The following is a 21,283-nucleotide window of genomic DNA, read 5'->3' as shown; positions in this document are numbered from 1 at the left end:
CCTACTGAGAGCTCACCTCCTCCAGGAGGCCTTCCCACACTGAGCCCCTTCCTTCCTCTCCCCCTCGTCCCCCTCCCCATCCCCCCCGCCTTACCTCCTTCCCTTCCCCACAGCACCTGTATATATGTATATATGTTTGTACATATTTGTAACTCTATTTATTTATTTTACTTGTACATATCTATTCTATTTATTTTATTTTGTTGGTATGTTTGGTTTTGTTCTCTGTCTCCCCCTTTTAGACAGTGAGCCCACTGTTGGATAGGGACTGTCTCTATATGTTGCCAACTTGTCCTTCCCAAGTGCTTAGTACAGTGCTCTGCACACAGTAAGCGCTCAATAAATACGATTGATGATGATGATGATGATGAGGTAGGAGGGGACAAGGTGATTGAGCATTTTAAAGCCAACAGTAAGGAGTTTCTGTTCGATGCAGAATTAGATGGGCGACCGCTGGAGGTTCTTGAAGAGTGAGACACACTGCCTGAACGTTTCTGTAGAAGAACGATCTGGACAGCAGAATGAAGTATGGACTGGAGGGGGGAGAGACGGGAATCAGGGAGGCTGATACAGTAATCAAGGCAAGATGGGATAATCAATCAATCAATCGTATTTATTGAGCGCTTACTGTGTGCAGAGCACTGCATTAAGTGCTTGAGAAGTACAAGTTGGCAACATATAGAGACAGTCCCTACCCAACAGTGGGCTCACAGTCTAAAAAAGTGCTTGGATTAAGGTGATAGCGGTATGGATGGAGAGGAAAGGGTGGATTTTAGCCATATTGTGAAGGTTGAACTAACAGGTTTCCAAATTCCCAGTTCTCTTATGATTGTATGGGTATGTCTTCCCACAGACCGACATGTAAATTGGGGCTCTGTTCCAAAACCTCTGAAAAAACAATCTAAAATTATTTTATGTAATAATAATAATGATGATGGCATTTATTAAGCGCTTACTATGTGCAATGCACTGTTCTAAGTGCTGGGGAGGTTACAAGGTGATCAGGTTGTCCCATGGGGGGGCTCACAGTCTTCATCCCCATTTTACAGATAACTGAGGCACAGAGAATCAATCAATCGTATTTATTGAGTGCTTACTGTGTTCAGAGCACTGTACTAAGCGCTTGGGAAGTACAAGTTGGCAGCATATAGAGACAGTCCCTACCCAACAGTGGGCTCATAGTCTAAAAGGGGGAGACAGAGAACAAAACCAAACATACTAACAAAAGAAAATAAATAGAATAGATATGTACAAGTAAAATAAATAAATAGAGTAAAAAATACATACAAACATATATACATATATACAAGTGCTGTGGGGAAGGGAAGGAGGTAAGATGAGGGGGATGGAGAGGGGGACGAGGGGGAGAGGATGGAAGGGGCTCAGTCTGGGAAGGCCTCCTGGAGGAGGTGAAGTGACTTGCCCAAAGTCACCCAGCTGACAAGTGGAGGAGCCGGGATTTGAACCCATGACTTCTGACTCCCAAGCCTGTGCTCTTTCCTCTTTCCTGCTCTTTCATGTGCTCTTGCTATAAACTGGGGTATGTCTGTATACATAAATGAATGTATTTCCTCTGTGAGAAGCAGCCTGGTGTAGTGGATGGGCTTAGGAATCAGAAATTCATCCCGCTCCCCCACTTGCCGGCTGTGTGACCTTGTGCCTCAGTTCCCTCATCTGTAAAATGGGGATTAAGACTGTGAGCCCCAGGTGAGATAGGGACTGTGCCCAACCTAACTACCTTGTATCTACCCCAGAGCTTCGAACAGTGCTTGGCACATAGTAAGCACTTAACAAGTACCATAACCAAGAGCTTAGTACAGTGCTCTGCACACAGTAAGCGCTCAATAAATACGATTGATTGATTGATTGATTGATAAGTATTATTATTATTGCTCTGATGTATTCAGGTATTTCATCCTGGCATAATTGATCCTCTACCCTATTTTATCTTTGTCCATCTGTTCCCACTATAGGTAATTTCTGCGTCTACCTCCCTAGATTGTAATGTGTGGTCTGTTTCTGCTGTTCTCTTTATTTTGTTAGTATGTTTGGTTTTGTTGTCTGTCTCCCCCTTTTAGACTGTGAGCCCACTGTTGGGTAGGGACCGTCTCTATATGTTGCCAACTTGTACTTCCCAGGCGCTTAGTACAGTGCCCTGCACACAGTAAGCACTCAATAAATACGATTGATTGATTGATTGATTGACAGTATCAGCAGGCATTCAGTAAACAGAACTGATTGATTGATTTACCCCGAGGAATCGTGGCCTTCTTCGAGAAGCAGCGTGGCTCAGTGGAAAGAGCCCGGGCTTTGGAGTCAGAGGTGATGGGTTCAAATCCCAGCTCCGCCAATTGTCAGCTTTGTGACTTTAGGCAAGTCACTTCACTTCTCTGCGCCTCAGTTCCTTCATCTGTCAAATGGGGATGAAGACTGGGAGCCCCCCCGTGGGACAACCTGATCACCTTGTAACCTCCACAGCAGTTAGAACAGCGCTTTGCACATAGTGGCTCAGTGGAAAGAGCCCGGGCTTTGGAGTAAGAGGTCATGGGTTCAAATCCCGGCTCCGCCAATTGTCAGCTGTGTGACTTTAGGCAAGTCACTTCACTTCTCTGCGCCTCAGTTACCTCATCTGTCAAATGGGGATGAAGACTGGGAGCCTCCCCGTGGGACAACCTGATCACCTTGTAACCTCCCCAGTGCTTAGAACAGTGCTTTGCACATAGTAAGTGCTTAATAAATGCCATCATCATTATTATTATTATTGGACAAAGAGGATATTGGCAGAGATGGGAAGGTTAAGGGAGTGATTTTAAGAGGAAAGGTGACACGTTCAGCTTTGGCCATGGTACGTTTGAGATGCCGATAGTGTGAACGTCCTGATGACAAGGGGAAGTGCAAGAATGCAACTGGAGCGAGGTCAATCAATCAATCAATCAATCAATCGTATTTATTGAGCGCTTACTGTGTGCAGAGCACTGTACTAAGCGCTTGGGAAGTACAAGTTGGCAACAGGTACAGGTCGGAACTAGCGAGGTAGATTTGGGAGTCGCCCACAAGGAGGTCGTAACTGAATAAATACGATTATGTTACCAACTTGTACTTCCCAAGCGCTTAGTACAGTGCTCTGCACACAGTAAGTGCTCAATAAATACGATTGATGATGATGATGATTGAATGAGTGAATGAAACCAAGAGGGACGATGAAGTGCCCGAGATTAAGAAGCGCTGGGGATCTCCCGGCGATGGGCTTTTCCAAACCAGGCGGAGAGATGGAGACCATATTGGGAATACACTTCCTTACCCACCCAAAGCTCCTCAGGAGATTTTGGGTCTCTGGTATAAATGCAAGCTCGATAGCCACCATTCTGCCTGCAGAGAAGACCACGGAGTAGCACACTGGGGTTTCCCCCACCCCCGGTCCCATTCAATCAATCAATCAATCAATCAATGGCATTTATGAGCGTGGCTCAGTGGAAAGAGCCCGGTCTTTGGAGTCAGAGGTCATGGGTTCAAATCCCAGTTCCGCCAACTGTCAGCTGTGTGGCTTCGGGCAAGTTACTTCACTTCTCTGGGCCTCAGTGACCTCATCTGTAAAATGGGGATTAAAACTGTGAGCCCCCCACTGGGACAACCTGTAACCTTGTAACCTCCCCAGCGCTTAGAACAGTGCTTTGCACATAGTAAGCGCTTAATAAATGCCATCATTATTATTATTATTCATCAAACCCACACTCGCCCCATGGAAATGTATGAAAAAAATCACAAAAGCCGCAAGTCTCTTTGCATATAAATGAGTGGCTTTCAATTTCTACAGCTGCCCCTGGCGTGTCCTGAAAAGTGGATTTTCCTGGAAATATAGGCTCTTTCTGAAAAATAACCCAAAGGATCTTAATACAGGCAGACACCAGGACAAAAGGCCTCATCTGGTTTTAGTCTCCCACCGTCCGGGAGCGCCCAGTTTGGAAGGGCTCACCAGTCCTCGTCCCTCCTCCAGCAGGTACACGGGTGGGCAGCAGCCCCCAATTAATAATAATAATGACGGCATTTATTAAGCGCTTACTATGTGCAAAACACTGTTCTAAGCGCTGGGGAGGTTACAAGGTGATCAGGTTGTCCCACAGGGGGTTCACAGTCTTAATCCCCATTTTCCAGATGAGGCAACTGAGGCACAGAGAAATGAAGTGACTAACCCAAAGTCACCCAGCTGACAAGTGGTGGAGTCGGGATTTGAACCCATGACCTCCAACACCAAAGCCCATGCTCTTTCCACTGAGCCACGCTGCTTCCCGATTGACATCTGGAGCTTAAGTAAGGTTGTGGCTGCTGAAGAGCACGGTTAATTCCAATCAAGAAAGTCCCGGGGCCCAGAGTTATTAACTTTCATTGCTTCCTGTTTATTCTGTCTGTCTTCTTTGTGAGGGCCATGGAGGACAATCGAGGTCCAAATACCCCACCGTCAGCTGTGTGGCTTTGTGGATAGGGCCTACGCCCGGGAGTCAGAAGAACCTGGGTTCTAATCTAGGCTCCACCACTTGTTGGCTGTGTGACCTTGGACAAGTCACTTCACTTCTCTGGGCCTCAGTTACTTCATCTGTAAAATGGAGATTAAAACCGTGAGCCCCATGTGGGACACGAACCAATCCGATTACCTTGTATCTAACCCAGTGCTTAATACAGTGTCTGGCACAAGACAAGCATTTAATAATGGTATTTATTAATCAAGCAATCAATCAATCAATCATATTTATTGAGCACTTACTGTGTGCAGAGCACTGTACTAAGCTCTTGGGAAGTACAAGTTGGCAACATAAGCATTTATTAAGCATATTAAGCATATAAGCATATTAAGCATTTACTGTGTGCCAGGTACTGTACTGTGCTTATACCGGGGTGGATACAAACAAACCGGGTTGGACACAATCTCAATCCCCATTTTACAGATGAGATAACTGAGGCACAGAGAAGTGAAATGACTTGCCCAAGGTCACACAGCAGACAAGTGGTGGTGGAGCTGGGATTAGAACTCCTGACCTTCTGACGCCCAGGTCTGTGCTCTGCCCATTATGCCATTAACAAATGCCATTAAATAAATAATAAAAAAAATCATCCATCCTTATCATCATCATCAATAGTATTTATTGAGCGCTTACTGTGTGCACAGCATTCAACTAAATCCTTGGGAGACCACAGGGCAACAGAGTTAGCGGACACATTCCCTGCCCACAACGATCTAGCACTTGATATAGTGTTTTACACATCCCAAATCCTTGATAAATGTTATAATCGACATGGAATCGTGAGCCTCTTCCCTAGTGAATTTCACTCTGGCCTCTCTTAGGTGTGGCAGAAGTGACAGTTTGCCAGGTCACAATGACATTCACCTCAGAAATCCAATCTCCAGTGCTTAGAACAGTGCTTGGCACATAGTAAGCAGTTAATAATACTACTACTAATAATAATGTTGGTATTTGTTATGCGCTTACTATGTGCAAAGCACTGTTCTAAGCGCTGGGGTAGATACAAGGTAATCAAGTTGTTCCACAAGGGGCTTACAGTCTTCATCCCCATTTTACAGATGAGGGAACTGAGGCCCAACAAATACCATAATTATTATCATGATAGTCATTTCTTTACTCTTCTTCCTGCATTCACAGAAATGTGAGGGGTCAGGGCCCACAGCTATTTTGGAACTTTCCCAGTGACTCTGTGGGATGCGGGAGCCTGAAAATCTTCAGCGGGCACGTTCCTGTGCGCCCGGAGAGTTTCCGACCCAGTGGGGCGAGTGGATTAGTGGTGAAAGGATTTTCTGCTTTTAAACCCATTTGCAAGATTCCCTGCCCTGCTTTTATTAGACACTCTCCTCCCTGATAACTTGCGTCAAGTCCAGAAAAATAAAACTCACGGGGAAAGGATTAGTGAGCTGCAAGCCCTGGGCTTCATTTGGAAAAAAATGTACTCTGTTGTTTTTCTGTGGAACAAATTCAAGGGTTAAGATCTCGCTTCCCCCAGGAATGAACCTTCAAAGATTGTGTTTCTGACTCCTATTTTGCCTGATTTCGTACTGTGAATCGAAATTTCTGTAGTCCAAAAAACTCCAAAAGACCAAAGTTCAGAAGGAAGTTGGTTATGGCAGCAATCCCTAATAATAATTAATACTAATTATGGTATTTGTTAAGCACTTACTATGTGCCAAGCATTCATTCATTTATTCAATTGTATTTATTGAGCGCTCATCTCCTCCAGGAGGCCTTCCCAGACTGAGCCCCTTCCTTCCTCTCCCCCTCGTCCCCCTCACCATCCCCCGCATCTTACCTCCTTCCCTTCCCCACAGCACCTGTATATATTATATATGTTTGTACATATTTATTACTCTATTTATTTATTTATTTTACTTGTACCTATCTATTCTATTTTATTTTGTTAGTATGTTTGCTTTTGTTCTCTGTCTCCCCCTTCTAGACTGTGAGCCCACTGTTGGGTAGGGACTGTCTCTATATGTTGCCAGCTTGTACTTCCCAAGCGCTTAGTACAGTGCTCTGCACACAGTAAGCGCTCAATAAATACGATTGATTGATTGATTGATTGATTGTTCAGAGCACTGTACTAAGCGCTTGGGAAGTACAAATTGGCAAGCACCGCTCTAAGCACTGGGGGAGATACAAGGTAATCAGGTAGTCCCACGTGACGCTCACAGGCTTCATCCCCATTTTCCAGATGAGGTAACCGAGGCACAGAGAAGTTAAGTGACAGGCCCAAAGTCACACAGCTGATAAGTGGCGGAGCCGGGATTAGAACTCACGACCTCTGCCTCCCAAGCCCGGGCTCTTTCCACTAAGCCATGGTGCTTCTCAGTTTCTTCTTCAGTTTCTGCTTCTTCTAATCTCCTCAGTTTCTATTCCCACACCTATGACTTCAGTATTTCTGTACCCTCTAACCACGACTGTGTTCACAAACTCCCTTGTTAACCATGAATGTACCTTCTGTACCTCAATTTAAGCACCAACTCATATCTACATACCCCTTCCCTTCTCTCTGTAAATTATTTTACTGCTTCTTCCGCAGCTAAATTGTAAACTCCTTCTGGACCGTGCCTGTTTAAGGTATCCTCCCAAGCGCTCAGTACAGGGTTCTTCCCACAGCTGGGGCAGGGGCGGTCAATAAATAATATTGAACATCAGGTTAGACTTTAAAATTCCCGTCTCTAGAAAGACCAAGGACAGGGAAAGGTGGAACTCCCAGAATATTTGCTGAAAAACACTATATTTATTCTTGATGGAATAGGGCAGCTCTACTTAACCAGAAACCATGAAATAACATCAGCAGAAGAATTATTTTTATTGATCTTTTGGGGAATACAATGCTCCATCCTGGTGATTACAGGTAGCAATCTGAAGATTTAGTTAAAATGTATATTTGAAAAATGAACTACTAATGGGAGCATACTGTGCCCACAAGGATTCATTCTGTTTAAAAACCTTTGCACATAACTTTCAACAAAAGACATGGTAACAGCTATTCATATACAGGTATAAAGCTTACTGAAAAAAGTACAAAAATAACAAAAGGTTAAATGAAATGCTAACCTAGAATTGCGGTCACTTGTCTAACACGTTTTTTTGCCACCTAGATACATCACAGTTTAAAAGGCACAGAAGAGATGTTTTGCAAACATAAGATCTAATGTAGATCTAAAGAAAAGAATAAGCTTGTAATTGCATTTCACAGATAAAGGCTAAGTTCTGGGATATGAAATATTTTACCTAACCCACAAAACGTACCTGAGATGACTCCTATTAGATTTTTTTAAATATGCAATCCCCTTCCATTAAATTCAAAGATTCGTTTTTCAAAAGGCATCTCATTCAAGAGCTTAGTACGGTGCTTTGCATGTAGTATGTGATCAATAAATACCATTGAAATTTAGTTAATGATCAAATAAGCTTGAGGAATTATCTGAAATGGAGATCATGCCTCATATTACAAGGCGACAAAACTCCATCTGCAGTGTAGCCCGGTAGAGCCACAAAACAAGAAAAACGTGACCACAGCGATTTGTCTTTACAGTGGTGTTTTTTTTGTGAATTGTACAGTGAAGTCAAAGGGGGCAGATGCTTTTCAGGTAAAAGTTAACACGGCCAATTCCTTGTTGGAGAGGTGTTCCGGACAGAACACAGTGGCAGGAAAGGAACGGCTCTTCCAACTTGGTGTCTCTGCCCAGCAGGATGCGGTGATGGATGGGAGAGACGGCCGTGAGCAGTGGGCCGGTGTTGACGGGAGACAGGGATGGTTTTCCTTAGGACAACGTTCTGCAAGATCGTGAGACACCTGCTCTAGAGGAGAACTGACGGGAATCATTCCATGACTTTTCTTGCTGCTGCGTAACCTTCAAAATTGACAAGGAAAATGCCACTGCACTTTTTGAACATTTCTGAGTTAAGCTTACCTCCAGGTGAAATATTATCGACAAAGAAGCTAGTCTCCATTCAAGTTAAAACCTGGTGTGTCTGACATTCTTTTTCTAAATTCCAGGTTCTTCAAGTCTAGAACATTGAAATTCATGGGAGGGGGAGACATCTCAGTTTTCCTTTTACTAGAACAAAACTCTCTGATTTTATTATCTGCTGAATTTAAAGGGGGCTGAGCTAAAACACGTATCTTTCTGATTCATTTGTCAACTTCACTTTGAAGGAGACGATTCTATTACATCTGTCTTGTCGTTTGGAACCATTCATTGATAATTAAACAATTGAGTGTGAAATGTCTATGATGCCATTATCTGGTATTTCCAAAGCAGTTTGAGAGATGGAAAGGAGCAGAAACTTAGAAAACATCTAATTTTCTCATTCATTCACCACCCAGATCTGAATTTCCACTACCTTCGGATGGAGTCAAGCACATTTTCCAGGTAAGGTTTGAAATGCAGGTGTAAGGACAATTATTTAGATCACAAATCCAGAAGTTATTGTGGTTTTTTGCCCCCATGATGATTAAAGAAAACATTTTGGAAGCTCAAAAGGGATTTTCGATGTGAAAAGATATGCCACCCTTAAATCAGTTCCTCTCCTATCTCTTTTATCAGTACTTCTTTACTGCTTATGAATAAATGTAGAAGTTCTTTGTGCACGTTAAGTACAATTTGGTGATGTGACCGTTTTAATTCATACTTGAGACGAAATGAAATCAGTGCATCACGTTCACATCTGCTCTGAAATGTCATTGTGCTTGTAATCAGCTCTTTGTTTCTATAACACATATTCGTAAATACTTTGGAAAATACAAGGCAAGAAGACATGAGCCTGAAATGGTAACGAGCAATCACCATAAAGCATTAAAACCCACCCTACTGACACAGCAGGAGAGAGACCAATCTCCGATTCTCCTCTCGAAACTAGCGCCTTGGCCCCAACCTGTAAAATCCCTCCAAACCCAAATCAAGAGTTGAGGAAGCGACACCAGGCAATGAGGACTAAAACCCAGCTTTGTGTGTGAGGGACCTTTACGGATTTCAAAGGAATGTCTTGGGAGAGCCCTCTGACAGAGCCCAGAGGTCTTCCTTAAATCACATTTTGCCTTCTAAAGCTTAAGCTTTGCGGTGTCAGCACCGTATTTCCCAGGTCTCCTCGACTGTTTACAGCCCTCAGGTCTTCCTGTCAGTTGTTCATCCAGTTCCAAGAGCTGCTTCCCCTCACTTCTCGGGCTCATGACTAGTCCCCTTGGGCTCATTCTCCCCCATGCGCAGCCCCCGGACCCCATCGATGGCAGAGGGAGACTCTGTTTCCTCCCTACTACAAGGCTGCTCGCCTTTCACTGGCTGTCTTCCTCCTCTTGCAGTCTTTGGACAGCTTTATCCAGAAGCTCCATTGACTCCCTAAGGGTAACATTGATTTTAAACGGCTTGGGTTTGATAGTCAACCCGTAGCTGAACTTCAGGTTCGCGAGCTCGTCCGGATCGGCCACGAAATTGCACTGGTGGGCGAGGATGGCGGTGAAGAGAAACAGCTGTAATTTGGAGAGCTCTTCTCCGATGCACCGCCGTTTGCCCAGCGAGAAGATCATCACGCCGCTGGCCAGATCCTTGTCCACGAACCCTTTCTCGTCCAGAAACCTGGCTGGACGGAATTCCTCCGGGTTAGGCCATTTCACCGGGTCGTGATTCACCGACCACTGGTTGATGAACACCACGGTGTCTTTGGGAATGTGGTACCCCAGGATCGAGGTGTCGGATGTGGTGGCGTGAGGGATGGTGACAGGCACGAAGCTGCTGAAGCGCATGGCCTCGTAGAGGAAGGCCATAAGGTAGGGCAACGCTGGCTGATCGGCCATACACGGCAGGCGCTCCCTTCCCACGACTCTATCCAGTTCTTCTTGCACTTTGGCTTGCACTTCGGGGAACCTGTTTCAAAAAGCACCAAAGAGAATAACGGGACAAGGTGATTCCTGGTGGCTCTAGAGACTCCTGTCATCCATGTATTATTCTCTCATCCTGCCGGTTTCAATCATGCACTCTGGGGGAAGGAATTCCACATAACCCTTGGGGATTCATTCATTCATTCAATCGTATTTATTGAGCGCTTACTGTGTGCATAGCACTGGACTAAGCGCTTGGGAAGTGCAAGTTGGCGACATAGAGAGACGGTCCCAACAATGGGCTCACTCCACAGCTGGCTTAACTTAAGCATTTCTTCAGGGGCAGATACAGAGACTACGGCACGGTAGTGGATTTGAACTAGAGAGGATTACACCTAGACCAATTCTAAGGTGGAAAAGCATCTCTTAAGTTTCCTTTCACTTTTACCTAAAGGGTACCAAAAAAAAAAAAAACTTTGAGTACCTTGGCAATGTCCTCTTTCTCTCGATTTCCCTAAATGGCAGAGAAAGTTCCACTGGGAAGTGAACATATATACTTCTGGACCGTGAGCCCATTGTTGGGTAGGGATTGTCTCTATCTGTTGCAGAATTGTACTTTCCAAGCGCTTAGTACAGTGCTCTGCACACGGTAAGCACTCAATAAATATGACTGAATGAATGAATGAACATATTTTTTTCACCCAATCAGGAGTATTTACTAAGTGCTTACTGTTTTGCTTTTTGTTTGTTTTTTTTTTAAATACTATTTGTTCAGCACTTGCTATGTTCCAGGCACTCTACTGAGTGCTGGGGTAGATACAACCTGATTAGCTTCTATCTATCCCAGCATTTAGTAGAGCTCCTGGCTCATAATAAGCACTTAAGTACCATAAAAATAAAACAAAGTTTCTCATGTTGGACATGGTCCATGTCCCACGTGGGGCTCACAGTCTTAATCCCCATTTCACAGATGAATGAACTGAGGCTCAGAGAAGTTAAGTTTGCCCAAAATCACACAGCAGACAAGTGGCAGAGCTGGGATTAGAACCCGGGTCCTTCCGACTCATGGGCCCTTGCTCTATCCATTAGACCGCACCGCTTCTCTGTGTGCAGAGCAACGTACTAAGTGCTTGTGAATGTGTAATGGTGCTAGTTGAAATGATCCCTCCCATCAGGGAGCTTACAATCTAGCTGGGAGAGGGAGACACTGAAAGAAATTACAGGTAGGAGGAAATGAGTATAAAGAGATATCTCTAACTGCAACCGGAGTGTGGGGTATACCCAAATGCTTAGGTAATGAGGAAATGCTGAAGCGAGAGTTGGAGCCGATGTAGGGTGGGGAGATGGAGTATAATAACAATAATAATAATAAGAAGAAGAATAGTACTGGTTATTAATAATAATAATGATGGTATTTGTTAAGTGCATACTACGTACACCGTTCTAAGCACTGGGGTAGATACAAGATGATGGTATTTGTTAAGTGCATACTATGTGCACTGTTCTAAGCACTGGGATAGATACAAGGTGATCAGGTTGTCCCACGTGGGGCTCACAGTCATAATCCCCATTTTCCAAATGAGGTAACTGAGGCACAGATAAGTGAAGTGTATATATATATATGTTTGTACATATTTATTACTCTATTTATTTATTTATTTTACTTGTACATATCTATTCTATTTATTTTATTTTGTTAGTATGTTCGGTTTTGTTCTATGTCTCCCCCTTTTAGACTGTGAGCCCACTGTTGGGTAGGGACTGTCTCTATGTGTTGCCAACTTGTACTTCCCAAGCGCTTAGTACAGTGCTCTGCACACAGTAAGCGCTCAATAAATACGATTGATTGATTGATTGATTGATTGATTGAAGTGACTTGTCCAAAGTCACACAGCTGACAAGCGGCAGAGCCGGGATTAGAAACCAAGACCTCTGACTCCCAAACCCGGGCTGTTTCCACTGAGCCACGCTGCTTCTCTAATATGCCAAGCACTGTTCTCAGCACTGGGGTAGATACAAGTTAATCAGGTTGGACAGAGTCCCTGTCCCACATAGAGCTCACAGTTTTAATCCCTGCTTTACATACGAGGTAAGTGAGGCCCAGAGAAGTGAAGTGATTTGCCCAAGGTCACACAGCAGATATGTGGCAGAGCTGGGATGATGATGATGATGATGATGATGATGATGGCAGCATTTATTAAGCGCTTACTATGTGCAAAGCACTGTTCTAAGCGCTGGGGAGGTTACGAGGTGATCAGGTTGTCCCACGGGGGGCTCACAGTCTTAATCCCCATTTTACAGATGAGGGAACTGAGGCCCAGAGAAGTGAAGTGACTTGCCCAAAGTCACACAGCTGACAAATGGCGGAGCCAGCGTTTGAACCCATGACCTCTGACTCCAAAGCCCGGGCTCTTTCCACTGAGCCACTGGCTTTATCCATTCAGGGAAGGCCTTCCAGAAGAGATGGGATGTCTGCTGGGCTTTGAAGTTGGGTACTTCCCAAACGCTTAGTACAGTGCTCTGCACACTGTAAGCGCTCAATAAATACGATTGAATGAATGAATGAATAAGAGAGCAGACAAGAGCAAGGAAAAATAGAGGGGAGAGAGAGTCGGTTGAGTGCCTCGAAGCTGTCAGTCGGGAACTCTGAAGATGAATAAACAGTCACTGAAGGTCTTTGGCGGGGAATGAGGTGGAGAGGTGAGAGGTGCATAGAACAGTGTTTTTGAAAAATGATTCAAACAGCAGGGTGAGATGTGGACTGGAGAGAGGAAAAACTAGATGCAGAGAGGTGTGGGAGCAGTGATGCAATAGTCAAAGGAAAAACATTTGTTTTGGAAGGTTAAAATATTCCATTTATATTCTGTAGAGCTGAAAGGTTTGGGAAATCCCTTCCGATTTGGTGTCTAAAGAAAGACGGCCTTGGAAAACAGCCCAAATGTGAAGTCATTAGGTAAGTATTTAGTAGTAGAGAGATGAAGTGTGGCCACAGCTCAGGCCTGGGAGTTAGGAGGAACTGGGTTCTTTCTAATCCCAGATCTGCCACTTGTCTGCTGTGTGACCCTGGACAAGTCACTTCATTTTCCTGCACCTCAGTTACTTCGTCTGTAAAATGGGGATTAAGTCTGTGCGTCCCATGTGGGATGTGGAGTGACCAACCTGATTTGCTTGAAACTTGTCCAAGGTCCCAAAGCAGACAAGTGGTGGAGTTGGAATTAAAATTCAGGCCCTCCAACTCCCAGGCCCATTCTCTTTCCCCTAGGCCACACTGTGTGGCACAGTACTTAGCACACTGTAAGCATTTAATAAATACTATAGCCAATAAAGAACACAACGTGAACTCCTGAGATTTTCAGGGGCGCTTCAAATCGGAGCCTTGCTTCTGAATCTGACCCTTCCCTTGAAAGAGAAATCATTATACCAATCCTGTTCTACAGGTCTGGAATACAGGCTTTAGATACTTTTAACCCAAGTCACCTAAACCCAATAAAGGGATTTATTATAGTGGTCATAAATAGAGGGCAGGTGACGTACTGCCCATGGTCCTTTTCTTGCTTCAAGGAATCCTAAATCGAAAAATACGATTGAATAATAATAATAATGATGATGATATAGCATTTATTAAGCGTTTACTATGTGCAAAGCACTGTTCTAAGCACTAAGCACTGTTCTAAGCGATTGAATGAATGAATGAATGAATGATAAATAGAGGGCAGGTGACGTGCTGCCCATGGTCCTTTTCTTGCTTCAAGGAATCCTAAATCAAAAAATACGATTGAATAATGATGATGATGATAGCGTTTATTAAGTGTTTACTATGAGCAAAGCACTATTCTAAGCACTAAGCACTATTCTAAGCGATTGAATAAATGAATGAATGAATGCAGTCGATGCTCTGAACCGGAGTTCTCCCAGGTTGAAATTACTGGGCTGGAAGGGATTACTGCAGCTGTCTAGTTCTGCGCTGCTTCGCCTTCTCCCTCTTCTCCCCTCTTTTTTATAATAATAATAATGATGGCATTTATTAAGCGCTTACTATGTGCAAGGCGCTGTTCTAAGCGCTGGGGAGGTTACAAGGTGATCAGGTTGTCCCACGTGGGGCTCACAGTCTTGATCCCCATTTTACAGCTGAGGTGACCGAGGCCCAGTGAAGTTAAGTGACTTACCCTAAGTCACACAGCCGACAAGTGGCGGAGCCGGGATTTGAACCCATGACCTCTGATTCCAAAGCCTGTGCTCTTTCCACTGAGCCACACTGCTTCTCCCCCCAGTTCCCTGCAACTCCATCACTCGTGCACTGAGTGTAGTGTTTTTGGTCCTTGGTTCAATGGGATGGGGCGCCCAAGGCTCCCTGCTCTGCCTGGGCCTCCATTCATTTATTCAGTCGGATTTATTGAGCGCATTTCGTGTGCCCAGCACTGTACTAAGTGCTTGGGAAAGTACAGTGCAGTGCAATACAATGATAAAGCAGTGACACTCCCTGGGGGTTCTCCTGGACCCTCGCTCTGCAGCATCCAGTCCCCCTTCTTCCAGAACCAATGGCTGAAACCCTCACCCTGGGGTGGGGAGGAGGGCTGAGGGTTTCGCGGAGCAGCCCTGCTGTCTGGCCAGGGACCGAGGGACTGTGAGCCCACTGTTGGGTAGGGACTGTCTCTATATGTTGCCAACTTGTACTTCCCAAGCGCTTAGTACAGTGCTCTGCACACAGTAAGCGCTCAATAAATACGATTGATTGACTGATTGATTGAATGTCCACAGCCAATCCACCCCTGCGGGATCGGCTATTCATGGGGGTCGGAAGGTGGGAGCTGTCTTGAGCAGGGAGGAAGGGCGCCTCTAAAGCGGGTTCCCCAGTGGGTTTGAGGAACTCTTTTGTCATCTCTTGCACCCGGCCGGCACCCCAAGAAATATCGGCAGGGCAGGCTCGTGGGCAGGGATTGCATCTGTTTATTGTTGCATTGTCCACTCCCAAGTGCTTAGTTCAGTCCTCTGCACGCTGTAGGTGCTCAATAAATACGATGGAATGAATCAAAGGGAATTCCCAGATCAGGCCGCGGATGGGCAAAGGAAGGGGAAGGGGCAGGGGGGAGCCCATCCCCACCATGGAACTGGTACCTTGAGGGTCCTCAAGACCCCCCTCCTGCCCCATTACCACCACCACCACGTCGACCACAAACACACCAAGCGAGCGAGCGAGCCCCGGAGTCACCTCCCTGAACCAGCTTTTTGGCTGGGGCGGGAGGGTGGGGAAAGGTGGATGCGGCATTGGCTGGGCAGTCGCTCCATTTCATTCATTCAATTGTATTTATTGAGTGCTTGCTACTACTACTACTACTACTACTACTACTACTACTGCTACTACTATTACTAATGGCATTTATTAAGTACTTACTATGTGCCAAGCCCTGTTCCAAGTGCTGGGGAGGTTATAAGGTGATCAGGTTGTCCCACGGGGGGCTCAAAGTCTTCATCCCCATTTTACAGATGAGGTAACTGAGGCCCAGAGAAGTGAAGTGACTTGCCCAAAGTCACACAGCTGGCAATTGGCGGTGCCAGAATTTGAACCTGTGACCTCTGACTCCAAAGCCCATGCCCTTTCCAAGGAGCCACGCTGCTTCTCTACGGGAACTGAGGCCGAGAGATGTCAAGTGATGTGCCCAAGGCCACCCGGCAGATGTGTGGCGGAGCAGGGGTTAGAACCCAGGCCTTTCTGACTCGTAGGCCCGGGCTGTAGCCACTACATCAAGCTGCTTCTCCTCCATGCTGCTCACTGTGTGCAGAGCACTGTACTTAGAGAAGCAGCGTGGCTCAGTGGAAAGAGCCCGGGCTTTGGAGTCAGAGGTCATGGGTTCAAATCCCGGCTCCGCCAATTGTCAGCTGTGTCACCTTGGGCAAGTCACTTAATTTCTCTGGGCCTCAGTTACCTCATCTGTAAAATGGGGATTACAACTGCGAGCCCCACGTGGGACAACCTGATCACCTTGTAACCTCCCCAGTGCTTAGAACAGTGCTTTGCACATAGTAAGCGCTTGATGAATGCCATCATCATCATTATTATTATTATTATTACTAAGCACTTGGGAAGGTACAATATGGCAACATAGAGTGATAATCCCTTGCTGAACCTCCATCTCTTCCCCCTCGCCTCCAACCCCTAGCCCTTGGCCTGCCTCTGGCCTGGGATGCCCTCCCTCCTCAAATCCGACAATTAGTCTCCCCCCACCTCCATAACCTTATTGAAGGCCCACTCCTCCAAGAGGCCTTCCCCGACTAAGCCCTCAATTCCTCTCCTCCCACTTCCTTCTGCATCACCGTTTTGCACCCTTTATTCCCCCCTTCCTCAGCACAGCACTTATGTCCACTGATCTGTCAATTATTTATATCAGCATCTATCTCCTCCACCAGAGTGCCAGCTCGCTCTGGGCAGGGGACGTGTCTACCAACTCGGCTGTATTTCACTCTCCCAAGCGCTTAGCACCGTGTTCGGGCTTGGGAGTCAGAGGTCATGGGTTCCAATCCCGGCTCTGCCACTTGTCAATCAATCAATCAATCAATCAATCGTATTTATTGAGCGCTTACTGTGTGCAGAGCACTGTACTAAGCGCTTGGGAAGTACAAGATAGCAACATATAGAGACAGTCCCTACCCAACAGTGGGCCCACAGTCTGAAAGGGGGAGACAGAGAACAAAAACAAACATACTAACAAAATAAAATGGATAGAATAGATATGTACAAGTAAATAAATAAATAAATAGAGTAATAAATACGTACAAACATATATACATATATACAGGTGCTGTGGGGAAGGGAAGGAGGTAAGATGGGGGGGATGGAGAGGGGGACGAGGGGGAGAGGAAGGAAGGGGCTCAGTGTGGGAAGGCCTCCTGGAGGAGGTGAGCTCTCAGTTGTCAACTGTGTGACTTTGGACAAGTCACTTCACTTCTCTGGGCCTCAGTTCCCTCATCTGTAAAATGGGGATTAAGACTGTGAGCCCCACGTGGGGCAAACTGATCACCTCGTATCCTTCCCAGAGCTTAGAATGGTGCTTTGCACATAGTAAGAACTTAACAAATACCATCATTATTATTGGTTCTGACACCTGTCTACATGTTTTGTTTTCTTGTCTGTCTCCCCCTGTGAGCCCATTATTGGGTAGGGAACGTCTCTATATGTTGCCTACTTGTACTTCCCAAGCGCTTAGTACAGTGCTCTGCACACAGTAAGCGCTCAATAAGTACGATTGAATGCTCTGCACACCCCCAGAGAAACAGCTTTGCGTAGTGGCTACAGCCCAGGCCTGCGAGTCAGAAAGACCTGGATTCTAACCCCTGCTCCACCCTCGTCTGCCATGTGGCCTTGGACATGTCACCTGATTTCTCTCGGCCTCAGTTCCCTTATCTGTCAAATGGGGATGAGGAGTGTGAGCCCCATGCGGGCCAGTGACTGCATCCAACCTGATTGACTTGCATCTACCCCAGCATTTAGAACAGGGCCTGGCACATAGTAAGCACTTAACACATACCATAATTATTTAACGTTATTATTTATTCATTCATTCAATCGTATTTATTGAGTGCTTTCAGTGTGTGGAGCACTGCACTAAGTGCCCTAGGCTCTCTGTGAATCCCTCTCTGCTGGATGACTTGAGGATGGGTGGAGGGGGAGCAATTAACTGAAAAAGAGGAAGCGCAGCCAGTGCCAGCGCTTACAACAGTGTTTGGCACATAGTAAACGCTTAACAAATACCATAATTATTATTACTAGGTGCTCGATGAACCCCCCTCTGATGGACGCTGGAAGATGGGTTGAGGGAGGGATTATTCTTATTCTTACTAGGCTCTCAGTGAATCCCCCTCGGATGGATGAATGGATGGACAGAGCAATTACCTGATGAAGAGGAGCAGCAGTCAGTGCCAGCGCTTAGAACAGTACTTGGCGCATAGTAAGTGCTTAACAAATACCATAATAATAATAATAATTATTATTATTATTATGTATTAAGGCTCTCAGTGAATCCACCTCTGATGGGTGGCTTGAAGGTGGGTTGAGGGATGGATTATTGGTATTCTTGTTAATAGACTGTTGGTGAATCCCCCTCTGATAGATGGCTTGAGGATGGGTTGAGAGATGGATTATTATTTATTCTCATTCTTACTAAGCTCTCAGTGAATCCATTCTGATGGATGGATGGATGGATGGATGGATGGATTTACCTGACAAAGAGGAGCAGCAGCCAGTGTCAGAACAGTGCTTGGCACATAGTAAGTGCTTAACAAATATCATTATTATTATTATTAATTATTATTATTATTATTATTATTATTGTTAAGGCTCTTGGTGAATCCCCATCTGATGGATGGCTTGAAGACAAGTTGAGCAATGGATTCTTCTTATTCTGATGGTGTATTTAGGGGCTGGGTGAATGGACAGAGGGCCTGAAGGTAGGTGGAAGGAGAAGGATTTACCTAATGAAGAGGAGCAACACCTAGATCCAGTGCTTAGAACAGTGCTTGGCACATAGTAAGAATTTAACAAATACCATAATTATCATTATTATTATTATTAGGTGCTCGGTGAATCCCCCTCTGAAGGATGGCTTGAAGAGGGATTGAGGGATGGATTATTCTTATTCTTGTTAATAGGCTGTCAGTGAATCCCCCTCTGAGGGATGGCTTGAAGATGGGTTGAGGGATGGAATATTATTCATTCTTATTCTTACTAGGCTCTCAGTGGGTGGATGGATGGATGGATGGATGGATGGATGGATGGATGGATGGATGAACAGAGGGCCTGAAGGCAGGTGGAGGGGGAGGGATTTACCTGACAAAGAAGAGCAGCAGCCAGTGCCAGTGCTTAGAACAGTGCTGGGCACATAGTAAGTGCTTAACAAATACTATAATTATTATCATGTATTAAGGCTCTCGGTGAATCCCCCTTGGATGGATGGACTGATGGATGGACGGATGGACGGACAGAGGGCCTGAAGGCAGGGGTAGGAGGAGTTATAATAATAATAATGATGGTATTTGTTAAACATTTACTATGTGCCAAGCACTGTTCTAAGCGCTGGGGTATATACAAGGTCATCAGGTTGCCCCACGTGGGGCTCACAGTCTCAATCCCCATTTTACAGATGAGGTAACTGAGGCAAAGAGAAGTTAAGTGACTTGCCCAAATTCACTCAGCTGACAAGTGGTGGAGCCGGGATTAGAGCCCATGACATCTGACTCCCAAGCCCAGGCTCTTTCCACTGAGCCACGCTGCTTCTCATTTATCTGACGAAGAGGAGTAGCACCCAGTGCCAGTGCTTAGAACAGAGCTTGGGACATAGTAAGCACTTAACAAATACCATTATTATTATTATTATGTAGTAAGGCTCTTGGTGACTCCCCCTCTGATGGATGGGTGAACGGATGGATGGATGGATGGATGGATGGACGGACGGACGGAAGGATGGATGGATGGATGGATGGATGGATGGATGGATGGAAGGATGGAAGGATGTATGTATGTATGGATGGATGGATGGATGGATGGATGGATGGATGGATGGATGGATGGATGGATGGAAGGATGGATGGATGGATGGATGGACGGATGGATGGATGGATGGAAGGATGGATGGATGGATGGATGGATGGATGGATGGACGGGGGTCGGAAGGTGAGTGGAGGGGGCAGGATTTACCTGACAAAGAGGAGGAGGAGCCAGTGGAGTGCAGTGGAGAGGGTGTCCTGGCTGGCGCCAAAGATGTCGGTGAGGGTGGCAGGCACGTGGTTCTCAGGGAGCGGGGACCGTACCCCACGGGCAGCATGGACGAAGGCGTCGAGCATGTGCCGGGGAGGGTGCCCGGGTGGCGGGGCGGGCCGACGTTGGCACTGGCGGAGGACGAAGCCGTAGAAGCGTCGGTTGAAACGCTGGAAGTCTTGGAAGGCAGAGCGGGCAGGGTTGGGGAAGCGTCGCAGCCAGGGCAACGCGTCCACTAGCCCGCCGGCGCCCACGGTGCGCCCAAACTCCTCGTTGCAGCCCAGCAGCTGGCGGAACTCGGTGTCGTCGGGACCGGCCCGACGACCGAAGCACAGGGCGCTCATCACGTTGGCCACGGCCAGGCCGGCCGGTGGGGCCGGGTCCAGGGAGGCGCCACCCACGCTACCCCGTGCCAGGCTCCGCACCAGCTCCCGCGCCTCGCCCAGCACGGGCATCTCCAGCCAGGCCCGGACGGAGAAGGCCCGCACCGTGCCGTGTGCCAGCCGCCGCCGTGCCCGCCAGATGTCCGAGTAGGGCCCGAAGGCCATGCTGCGGCCTCCGGACACCTCTCCGAAGGACGGGAAGGCTGGCCGGCTGGCGAAGGCCGGACCCTGCCGGACCAGGGCCTGGCGGATGGCCCGCTCACCGCTCAGCACCACCACCGGGCGGGCACCCAGGCGGATGCTGAACACGGGGCCGTAGCGCCCGGCCAATGCACCCAGGGCCAGATGTGGGGCACCGCCCAGCTGCAGCAAGTTGCCCACCAGTGGCCAGGGGAAGGGGCCCGGCGGGGTCCGCAGGCCGCCCCGAGGACGCCCTCGCAGAACCAGCTGTGCCACCGCCAACAGGGACAACAGCACCAGTAGCAGCAGAAGAACCAAGGCCGGGCACAGGCCAGGACGCCCCGACTCGCCCTCTCTCGACGTGGCCATCCTGCAGAGACACGATTGATTGATTGATTGACCGAGTTGCACCACCCAAGCGCCTAGTCGTTCATTCGGTCGTATTTATTGAGCTCTTACTGGGTGCAGAGCACTGGACTAAGCGCTTGGAAAGGACAATACGGCAATAAAGAGAGACAATCGCCACCCAACAGCGGGCTCACAGTCTAGAAGGAGGAGACAGACGACAAAACAAAACAGGTAGGCATCGACAGCATCAAAAGAGCGCTTGCTTACTGGGTGCAGA

The 21,283-nt window shown here is 46.7% G+C and overlaps 1 protein-coding gene across 1 annotated transcript; it reads right to left on the bottom strand.

Annotated features, from left to right (window-relative positions):
* Positions 1–9,478: 9,478 nt before the first annotated feature.
* Positions 9,479–21,027, bottom strand: LOC119927335 (cytochrome P450 1B1). Its single transcript, XM_038745944.1, has 2 exons — positions 20,036–21,027; positions 9,479–10,393 (listed from the first exon to the last, which is right to left on the bottom strand). The coding sequence occupies exons 1-2, from the start codon at positions 21,025–21,027 to the stop codon at positions 9,805–9,807; spliced, it is 1,581 nt and encodes a 526-aa protein (XP_038601872.1). The 3' UTR covers positions 9,479–9,804.
* Positions 21,028–21,283: the final 256 nt, after the last annotated feature.

This window comes from Tachyglossus aculeatus, chromosome 1 (genome assembly GCF_015852505.1).
Source record: "Tachyglossus aculeatus isolate mTacAcu1 chromosome 1, mTacAcu1.pri, whole genome shotgun sequence".
In the NCBI taxonomy this organism is placed as follows: Eukaryota; Metazoa; Chordata; class Mammalia; order Monotremata; family Tachyglossidae; genus Tachyglossus; species Tachyglossus aculeatus.
This window is presented reverse-complemented; position numbering and strand designations above follow the sequence as displayed.

Excerpts from the sequence above, each read along its gene's own strand:
- LOC119927335 (XM_038745944.1), bottom strand. The coding sequence starts at position 21,027 with ATGGCCACGTCGAGAGAGGGCGAGTCGGGGCGTCCTGGCCTGTGCCCG. Across the intron at positions 10,394-20,035 it reads CTCCTCCTCCTCTTTGTCAG|GTTCCCCGAAGTGCAAGCCA; the intron begins GTAAATCCTGCC and ends TTTTTGAAACAG.